Raw genomic sequence first — 10,922 nt, forward strand, 5'->3', positions numbered from 1 at the left:
CTGACAACAGAGAAGGCGTAAATAGCTGTACTTTAACTCGTTAGAACTTGGTTAAACACGACTTACTGCTATGCATAAAAGTTGCTAAATTATTGATTATGAATTACTTTATCTAATATTTATCATCACTTTCCTGGTTGTGACAACTAAAAGGGCCAAAGCATGTCTGAATGAATGGGCTGATAACAGACTGTCAACGCAAAGCAGCCCACATCAAAATAATAAGATTATTATTGATAGATCATTAGCAAATGTGTAATAGCAACATCATCCAGAAGCTGCTAAATCTTCTGGAGGTAATCTCAATATATTATGTAACATATGTCTTCAGTGGGAGAAAAGTGTTGAATGTAACACCTTGTTTTAGCTGGTTTTAAACAACAAACTCACAGAGTGTAAAGACTTACCCAAGGCCCAGGGAGGAAGTATTTCCATGTAAGTCTCATTAGACTGAATGGAGTGCATGTACATGACATGGATCATGTATTCTGCCAGGCACCACCACAGTAAGACCCGTCCTGATCTGGCCAGTGCGTAGCTAAGAACAGATTCCTCCCTGTTGTTCCCTTCAGCCGACCTCCGCATCTGCCAGTGGAGCGAGAGCAACCAGATACTGAAAGAGTGCAGGTTCAACATATGAAACACATGTTGGGTCTTGAAATAAATGAATGTAAGGGTTCACGAATACAGTGTCTTGAATGTTTTCATATTTTGGCACGTCCTAACCACACACTTCAAGTGTTTTCTGCCTTACCACCACCAACAACAAGATTGTTGTGGATTTTTGAAGATCCGGGCCATGACGTCTATCACCATCCACACAACATGCTGCACTTCTACAACTACCTAGGAGTCAGTATGGATGACAACCTGGACTGCTCCCTGTACATAAAAACTCTACAAGAAGAGGCAGAGCCTTCTGCACCTTCTGCAGAGGTTGAGGTCCTGTGAAGCGTGAGCAATGAGATGCAGCACACATTTGATCACCCTGTGGTGGCCAGTGGCCTCGTTTATGGCCACTGTGTGTTGTGGCTGCGGTATCCCACAAGGGGCTGGACGCTTTGGAACAAAAAGGGACAACCTCACTAAAAACTGTGGAGGGGCACATTGAGTAAAGCTACAATGAATCCTCCGGCACCTGGACTCCACAGGAACCTACGCCAGGATCCTGTTTGTGGATTTTAGCTCTGCCTTCAACACCATCGTCCCAGTTCTGCTACAGGAGAAGCTCTCCCAGCTGAGTGTGCCCGACTCCACCTGCAGGTGGATCACTGACTTCCTGTCTGACAGGAAGCAGCGCGTGAGGCTGGGGAAGCACGTCTCTTGACTCCCTGACCATCAGCACTGGTTCCCCCCAAGGCTGTGTTCTCTCTCCTCTGCTCTTCTCCCTGTACACCAACAGCTGCACCTCCAGTCACCAGTCTGTCAAGCTTCTGAAGTTTGCGGACGACACCACCCTGATCGGACTCATCTCTGATGGTGACGAGTCCGCATACAGATGGGAGGTGGACCATCTGTTGGACTGGTGCAGCCAGAACAACCTTGAGCTCAACGTTCTAAAGACAGTGGAGATGGTTGTGGACTTCAGGCAGAACCCAGCCCCACCTGCCCCCATCACCCTCTGTGACTCCACAATTGACACTGTGGAATCTTTCCGCTTCTTGGGAACCATCATCTCCCAGGATCTCAAGTGGGAGCCAAACATCAGCTCCCTCATCAAGAAAGCCCAGCAGAGGATGTTCTTCCTGCGGCAGCTGAAGAAATTCAACCTGCCAAAGACTATGATGGTGCACTTCTACACAGCCATCATTGAGTCCATCCTCACCTCCTCCATCACCATCTGGTACGCCGCTGCTACAGCCAAGGATAAGGGCAGGCTGCAGCGTGTCATTCAGTCTGCTGAGAAGGTGATTGGCTGCAGTCTACTGTCGCTCCAGGAACTGTACACCTCCAGGACCCTGAAGCGGGCAGGGAAGATTCTGGCTGATCCCTCCCACCCCGGTCACAGACTCTTTGAGACTCTCCCCTCTGGCAGGAGGCTGCGGTCCATCCGGACCAAAACCTCACGCCACAAGAACAGTTTCTTCCCATCTGCCACCAGCCTGGTTAACAAAGCCCGGAAACCACCCTGACATTCTCCCTTTCCCCCCCCCCCCCCCCCCCCCCCCTTTTTTTTTTGCTGACAGGACAACTGTAACTTGCAACTCTATGAGTTACATTAACGCTCAGCTTGGACTCCTGCTTTACTTGCACACTGATCACCTGCACTGTTGTATTGCTCTTGCATCTTATACTGCTCTACTTTTACTCTCACTCACTTAAAACTGTGCACATATATTTATATTATATTGTAGATATGTTTATACTGTTTAATTTGTATTGTATTGCACCGACTACGCCAAAACAAATTCCTTGTATGTCCAAAAACGTAATTGGCAATAAAGCTTTTCTGATTCTGATGAACAGTAGACCCCTCTCCACAGCCTCCTAGCTGGGCAGAGGAGCAGCAGCAAAGGCAGTGGGCTCCTCTAACAGTACAGAGCAATTTGGGAAATATTTTAGTCCTTCTGATATCTCAGCCTGTTTAGTTGCATTTTTATTGTTAATTATTGGATTTTATTGTATTGCTGTTCTTTTAAGAAGCTGATGCACATTTGCAATATATGTCATCTGTATTCATTCATTAATGTATACATGCATCTATACATCCCCGCAGCATGATACTGCCATTACCATGTTTCACAGCAGGGGTGGTGAGTTCAGGATGATGTGGACTGTTCATTTTATATAAAAAAACATTTTGCAAGTAGGATAAAAAGTTTATTTTTTGTGTCATCAGGCATTTGGTTGCACTGTTTTTTATTTATTTATGGGTGTCACGGTAAAGAGGGCTGAACACAAATCCTTTGCTTCTGCTTCAGTTATGCACAACCTGATCTATGTGTTGCTCAATCACATGCAACCCCAATAAAATGCGTTCATGTACGTGGTTGTAATGTGACAACAGGTGAAAAGCTCAAACGACATGCAGAAAATGATTATGCAGCACACTGTATCTCTGCTATAAAGTGTCTGTGACATCGAATTTTATGATAAATCCAATTACATTAATGGAAAGGAACCACTAATAGAATATATTAAAAAGTAAATTCATGCCACTGAAATAAACAGTTGTTGAGAAATAATAATATTATTAATAATAAAATAATTTCGGATTTTTAATTATTAACAATAACTGGCGATATCTTAATTCATGTATTTTTCTGACAAGGAATTGATCAAGTGAGTATTGATCCATTTATCAACAGCAACAACAACCTTTTCTTTGGCGATCTTTTCCCATCAGATATTGAACAGCGTGACTATAGACTCTGCTTCAACATTCTCCGTCTGGAAGATATCCTGACCTCTGACACAATTTCTCAGGTGAATTCAGAGGCTTTTTGTTCAAAGTAGTTTGCCGAGAAGTCCCCGATCACAACTGGCTAGGTGGGACCAGCCCATCTGTCCGTCCTCAGTTTTCCAGCTCTGATCCTCTTCACTTCAGGAAAGTAATGCAGACTAACGGCTGCTGACGTAGTATTGCTACCACCACCAGCAATGCACAATTTCACCATAGCACAATTTGGCTTCTATCTGAACTGTTTACGCTCACATAATGAATGACCGGAGACTATCCCATTCAAGTCATTTCTGGGCAACTTTGGACATGCAAAATGTAACATCGAAATATGTTTAGTTTCTATCACAATTGTCTTTTATCACTTCATATCATGTCAATTACTGCCCAATTCCTTCAATATGTAAATGTTTTGGTTTTTTTATTTATGCATTGTGGGAAAAGTGTCACAGGCACTTAAATGTATGTATCTATGCAAGATTTATTTTTAAATACTGTGTTTAAAGATTATAATCAAGGGTTCGCAACAAAGAGCTGAAAAATCGCTCAACTGAAACAAAATTTGTTTTTTGTTCATAAAACCAAAAAGACTCGGCCTCCATAGCAACAACATGGGAGGCAATTTTACCCTCACCTGCTCAGTGTAGGCTTTGAAAGTGATAATGGGTCCATTGTAGAAAAAAGGATGATAGAAGGTGTATGAAAACAGCCAAAAGAGCTGCACCACTCGACTGCGGTCTAAAGGGCTCCAGCAGTGCTCCAGGCTGAAGCTGATGAATCGCAGGCCACAGACGGCAACGCTGAAGAGTAGCAGGTAGTACTCCTCCTCTGTGCTGTACCAGCCTCTCTGAGTGATGAAACAGTCAGAACAATTATTTGGGTACATTCACAGGAAATTGTAATGACATATGATAGATTTATTGCCTATGCTTTTCAAAAAGGGGAAGCTCACAGGGTAGGACACATAATTACAAATCTATCCTGAACACTGGATCCTACTGTATTAGTATTTCTGCTAAACTTTATTTAGATCTGTATCGCTTTGCTAAACTTCCAACTGCAAACTGTTTTCTCTATAATTAAATTATAAATATTCTCACTGTAGCATGGCTTGCTTGTTCAGATATTGCAGTTGGATGCATTTCCAGCATAAAATCAATTTCAGCCTTTGAGTCTTTGTAATAAGACTCAGAGGGAGGAAGGACGCTCCAAGTAATCCACCTAAAATGTATTTAGCTGTTTAGATGTAGCAAAATGAAGAGAGAAAAGGCGCATTGTCTCAATATCTGCTTTGCATCTTCTGCCCTCTTGTGTTCTTTGTGAGTATTACATTCAGTGAGAATCAAAGGTGGATCTGCTGTAATAGGTAAAAAAAATTAATAAAATGATTTATTGTTGTATCTCCTGAATGGAAAAGTGAGGCAAGATTATTGTTTTACCACGTTTTTGACTCAATATATTCCGTAACTTAATATTTGGCTCAAATGTGTTTTTTTTAGTGTTTAACAATCCACAAAAGAGAAATCAGCCAAAATCAAGTTTTTAACTTTGCATTTAATCAAAATTTTACTTATGTATACTTATATATATAAATGCAAGCTAGACATGTCTCAAACATCAGGAAAAAGTTACAATGTAGGTAACAGAGCTCACCTGGATGTTCTGTAATGGCTGAATGTAAATGGTGGAGAGCAGCAGAAGGTTGGTGACCCATGCCAGAGAAGGCTTTCGCAGCTGGGCCACTGAGAAGGCAACAGACACGTGTAGAAGCAGCACACTCACACCTTTAAAGCCCAACACGCTGCTGGCTGCCAAGAAGTCGTATACTGTGAGGGTAAGCACCTTAAGCTGCTGGGACAAAAAATATACAGCAATGTACATGTATAAGAACGTGTATATATTTCCTTTAAATGCACTGTAGGATCACCTCACCTTGGGGTAAAAGAAGGTGGTCAGTCTTGATAATATGCCATGACCAACCAGAGTGCACAGTAAAGACTTTTTGGCCCACTCAGTCCAGAAACTCCATTCAAAGTCAGACGGGTCCTTAATAAAAAATAAATGATCCACTTTTTCAAAACTAGACCCAGCTGAGCCAGGTCTTACATTACTGAAATATTACAGGGACTCTTTTAATATTTAAATTATAACCTGATATTCTAAAAATTGAACATTTTAACAGTATTCATAGCCCTCTTAACCTTTTCACATTTTGCCTTTTTACAGTCACATACCTTAATGTATTTTATTTAGATATTTTATATGACAGACAAGGTAGCACATAGTTATAAAGTGGAATAAAAAGAGACCAATTGCCTTTACAGTTCAGCACATAAAGTCCAACTGTGTGCAGTTTAACCTCCGTATGAATGCAGCTGTTCTATGGAGGCCTCAGAGGTTTGTTGGAGAACATTAGTGAACAAACAGCAGCCATAAACCGACAGACCAGGCAGGGAGAGCACCAAGCAATGAATCAGCCAACAGGCCCATGGGAACTCTGGAGGATGGGCAGAGATCCATAGCTCAGGTAGGACAAATCTGTCAACAGAAGAACTACCAGACTTACAACCACATTTTTAATGGAAGAGTGGTGAGAAGAAAGCCACTGTTGAAGGAAAGCCATAAAAAGCCTTGTTTGGAGTTTGCCACAAGCCAACATGCATAAGGTACTCTGGTCAGGCAAGACCAGAACTGAATTTGTATGATACATGCAAAATGCTATGTGTGGAGGAACACTATCACTACACATCACTTGTAACACACCATCTTCACAGTAACACACAGTGATGGCAGGATCATGCTTTGGGGATGTATGTGAGAAACCTGGGACAGGGAAGTTAGTCAGAATTGACGGTAAGTTGGATGGAGCTAAATACCAGGCAATCCAAGAAAGGCTAAAGGCTACCAACGACTTGGCTCGGGGGAGGAGGTTCACCTTCCAGTAGGACAGGCGCTAAGCATACATCAAAAGCTACAGGGGAATGGTTTAGATTAAAGCAGATTTATGTTTCAGAATGGCCTAGTTAAAGTCCAGACCTTAATCCAATTCGTAATCTGTGGCATGTGTTGAAAATGATTGTTTAGACATTTCCATTCAATCTGCGCGAGATTGAGATGTTTAAACAGGAAGGACCTGTGAAATTTTTCGCTTTATATGTGCAGAGCTAAGACATGGAGACCTGCACCTGTACCTGCAGAGAAAGGTAGTTTTACAAAGTACAGCTGCAGGTAAGAACATATTTTCGAGCCATGTAGTTTAGATTTTTACTTGTAAAAACAAATATTTATTCGTCATTCCTTTTCCCCTCACTTTACAGTTATGTATGACTTTGTGTTTGTCTGTGAGATCAAATTAATTAAGGTTTGTGGTTGTGATGTGACAAAATAGGAAAAAAATATCAAGGGGAATTGTTTTCCAAGGTAGTTTAATTCAAGCACCATGTTTTGTTTTTTTTTGTCCCACAACATAATTTAAAGTAGTGGTGTACCCATACCCTTTTAAGCCCCTTTAAAATGCCATTTTCCAACTGGAACTCTCTCTGCAATCCCGCTTCATGCTCTAAGGTAGAAATGGGGACAGAACAGAGACGTTTTACTTTAGATTTTACCTTATTCTTATTTAATCAAAACCAATGTACTGACTGCTGTCTACTCTACCTTTGGAGAACTTGTGCAGCTGGTAAAAAGAGTAAAGATGAGAGCCCAGCGAGAGCACCCAGTAGACAAACACCTCAGGCCATGGCAGTGGCGATAGCTGGGGCTTGAAATCGGATGACATCAGGTAACGTCACTCTGCTAAAATGTCTCTAAAACAAAGGAAGTGAAATACACAGATTTAGTCTGATATACAAGGATTAACTTCACGTCACTAAAAGCTAACATGTGCTTCCTCTGCTTTCTTTTCCATAACATCCCACTACAATCTGCTGGACTTCTGCAGGAATTTGTGATTGTGTAGTTTATCCAAATGTTTATCCAAGTGCCAGTTGAATGTGGTTTACCTAGTAGGCTAAAGGATAGGCTTAATCTTCCCTATGGGCCAAGAAGGCCAATGAAGGGATTATTAGCTGATCTACAAAAATGTAATGAAATAAAAACAAAATAATCCTGACAGCAGTTGTTTCTATAACTTTCAGAAGGAGATAAACACAGCAGTCTTACCCAGACAAATAATAGCACAGTATATATATTGGCTCTTGAGGCGTTGTGGCTGTGATCGCTAGTCTTTAGGGTCAGATGCTGAAAAGTCTGGGAGGTACTGGGTTGGCCTACACTCTGCCCAAATGAGCACAGTGTTTTTGACATGAAGACATTCTTTTTAATGAGAAGGGTCTAAGTATTTTACAGCAACTGAATATATGCTAGAAAAGCCTTTGTTCTGTAGCATTAAGTTCTAGAAAATACAGGCAATCCAGTCATCCCGAACTGGTGGGTGAAAAACAGAAGTTAAAAATGCTGCACGGTCCCACACAAGATACTTTTCCACGTAGTCTGTTGGACTTAGATAATGTAATTAACTTAAGTACCTATTTTATGGTTCTGTTAAGCACAAAAATAACAACCTAATTTTTAACATAAAGATGTACAATGTTCGTAGACTGCTGGAGACAGGCACCAGCTTCCCCATGACCCGCTATAGGAGTAGGGGTAGAAATGTCCACGCTGAGGAAATACAGTGATAAGACAAACTGCCGACAGGACGATATATAGACACTGAGCCTGTTAGCTCAGAGCAGCGATGCTTCAGAACTTCCACCATACTGGGTTGGGAGACAGCTGCCACAAAGCCATTCAAGTAAAACAGGGATTAAGAGCATAGTAGGTTTTCCCTGTGAAATATTTTTTTCTAGAAACCCGCCAATCAGAATTTTAGGGTCTGGTTAAATAAATAAAAAATTTAAAAACTCATCATTTCTAAAGTCAGCATGTTCCAAACAGAGGAGCATCATAAAGATAAAACAAAGCAACTTTGCTGTTGCTGTTCAGCCTTCCTGTTATATACTGAAACCTCACTCTCTGTTTAAATGACATGTCGGAAAACATGGCTTCCTTTCAAATTGCTTCTTACACATTTTGTGCTTTCTCTGATCCTTACTGATACTGGAAATAGTTTGCAACAACTTCAGCAGCAGACAATCTTGTTTTTACTGGGACCTGGTAGCATTAATCCATGGTATGTTCCTGGACTGGAAAATGACCAGCCAGCGACCGGATGGTGTCTGGTCAGGGCCAATCGAGCTGAAGAATCGGCTTATTCCGATCATCAACCGTATTTTGGTGAATGTTAAATATTTTCCAAAATAATGTTTTTATTCTGCATATGGCGTGAAAACATCTTTACTCTAGTGACTTGAAGAACGATCAGCTAAGCATAACCCAGATGAAGGTTCAAAAATGAGTGTCTTTACAAGAGAGACACTAATGACTACTACTTAAATCAGTGGTGTATAATATGAGACCTAAGGGCCATTTGCAGCCCTTGGAGTGATTTTATGGAGCCAACCCCCTGACCACAATTCAAAAATGATGCCAGAACAGTTGATTAATTGAAATTAACACCTTAAGAAAATATCAAGAGCGAGATTTTCCCCTTACAAATTAAAATCTTCTTAAAATGGCGAATGTTAGGTACAACACAATACATTTGTATCTATTGATCACATTGTTTTTGGTTCAATTATAATTTCATAAACAGGACTGAAAAATATCCAGTGACTTCTACTCAAAGCAGAACTTGGCTAAATACAGCAAGGTTCATCAGAGCAAGAGTGACCCATATCCTGTTCTTGTGGTTAAGAAGGTGAGAACTAAAAAAAATAATAATAATGTTCTCGACCAAGAAAATAGAAAAAAATGATCAGAATTTATTTTTAGGAAATTATAGGCCTTTCTTTTAAAAAAGGAAATTGTGTATGATCCCTTTATGTTTCAGATCTACAATGTTTTACAAATACCATTTCTACAAAAATCAGACTGCTTTGTCAGTTTCATGTTTATTTTATTGTTGAGGAGTGTCAGGAAAATATCTAATTTTGATCATTTTGCTGAAAATTGCTTTATTGATTATAATTACCCCAGTTTTCCTGCCGCTTGTTGAGACTCTTCAGTTTTAACATCTCAGCCACTAATGATTTCCATCCCATGAGCACATAAAGGGCAGTTAGAGTCCATCAAACTGCCAACTATTGCCATATGTTATTGACACGCATACTTACACGTTAAATATAATACCTTATCAAATAATGCATACAAGCAGTACTTTGCGATTGCTATATTGCACGCACTGATATTATGATAACCATTGTGATTCAATATATTCTGCAGCCATATTGATCAGGCAAACATTCTAAAGTTGACAGGAAATTTAGTTTACATTTTTTACCAAAAGACAAACAAAACTAAAAGAAAAAAAAAACAACACATTTTTGTCACCTGCAACCACATCCAACCTGACAAATTTGCCCCACCACTGACTTACAGCATCGCATTTTCCTCAACTGGGAATTGTAAAAAAAATGTGCTACTGTTTAAACACATTACTTGTTTTTAATGTCACTTTCTTAACTCCTGTTTCTTTATTTTCCTATAATGCATTGTGAGTCACCCATTTATAAATGGAGATGTATGAATGAACTTTTATATGCAAAGTTTTCCTTTACTTAACCTACTTTTATTAAAATATTAAGAAAATAATACTGTAATGAAAGAGACTTGTGCAGCAATTAAGTATGTCATCAACTTGAGCTTACAAGCATAATAAAATGGATTGTGGCTATATTTGAGATGCGATAAAATCCTCAATGGCCATAATTCCTTTATAACTAATAATATAACCTATTTAAATGTAAAAAGGATTTGAAATAACACTACTAGATAATGTTTAACCTGCAGAATGCCTGTAAAAACGTCTACTTACTTTCGAATTAAATCTTCTAAAGATCTTCCACGAAGGTTTCAAGAACTCCAGCATGCCGAACTGTAAGGTTTCTCCCAGCCTGTTGTTTCATTTTAGAAAAAGACATTTGATTGGCTGCATGTAACAATTTGTCATTTTGCATTGTTTTCACATTGCTAATTTAACCCAGAAAGTTCCATAAGCTATATTTAGCTGTTAACTCCATTAGATAAAAGACTGAGCAAGCTAGGAAATTACCGTATAACCTTATTAGTGAGCTGCTGACCAGCTGTAAACTGTAGAAACTGCTCTGAGTTACAGCCGTTCGCCAAACATCCACCCTGATCATGCTACAGGACCGTCTTCTTCTTCGGTTATTTATTGGTGGATTACAATCGCAGTGTTTTACCGCCATCTGCGGGCTGAGGTGTGAAACTTAATGTAACTTACATTTTGGGGGTAGACAGAAAAACGATAAATTCTGTTAGTTAGTTGTGTATCCTTTAGAAACTTTACTAGTGACTTTAATATAGCATGTGAATCAGGTCTACTTAGTATGTGGATTATTATTAAGGACATCTCACTGCATGGGCTGCACAGTGGAGCAGTTGGTATCACTGTTGCCTT

General features: G+C 39.9%; 1 protein-coding gene across 7 annotated transcripts in view; it reads right to left on the bottom strand.

Annotated features, from left to right (window-relative positions):
* Positions 1–10,679, bottom strand: part of hhat (hedgehog acyltransferase) — a 36,111-nt gene extending 25,432 nt beyond the window's left edge. For 3 of the 7 annotated variants that reach the window (XM_047351912.1, XM_047351911.1, XM_047351913.1), the window contains exons 1-8: positions 10,554–10,630; positions 10,317–10,395; positions 7,058–7,206; positions 6,895–6,959; positions 5,333–5,446; positions 5,054–5,251; positions 4,035–4,247; positions 408–585 (exon numbers count right to left, since the gene is read on the bottom strand). In XM_047351912.1, coding sequence (XP_047207868.1) covers positions 408–585; positions 4,035–4,247; positions 5,054–5,251; positions 5,333–5,446; positions 6,895–6,959; positions 7,058–7,178 — 889 coding nt within the window. In that variant the 5' untranslated portion in view covers positions 7,179–7,206; positions 10,317–10,395; positions 10,554–10,630. Of the gene's footprint in view, positions 1–407; positions 586–4,034; positions 4,248–5,053; positions 5,252–5,332; positions 5,447–6,894; positions 6,960–7,057; positions 7,207–10,316; positions 10,396–10,553 lie in introns of all 7 variants that reach the window. The other 4 variants (XM_047351907.1, XM_047351908.1, XM_047351909.1 and 1 more) reach the window with 4 other exon arrangements.
* Between the last annotated feature and the right edge of the window lie 243 nt (positions 10,680–10,922).

This window comes from Girardinichthys multiradiatus, chromosome 22 (assembly GCF_021462225.1).
Source record: "Girardinichthys multiradiatus isolate DD_20200921_A chromosome 22, DD_fGirMul_XY1, whole genome shotgun sequence".
NCBI lineage: Eukaryota > Metazoa > Chordata > Actinopteri > Cyprinodontiformes > Goodeidae > Girardinichthys > Girardinichthys multiradiatus.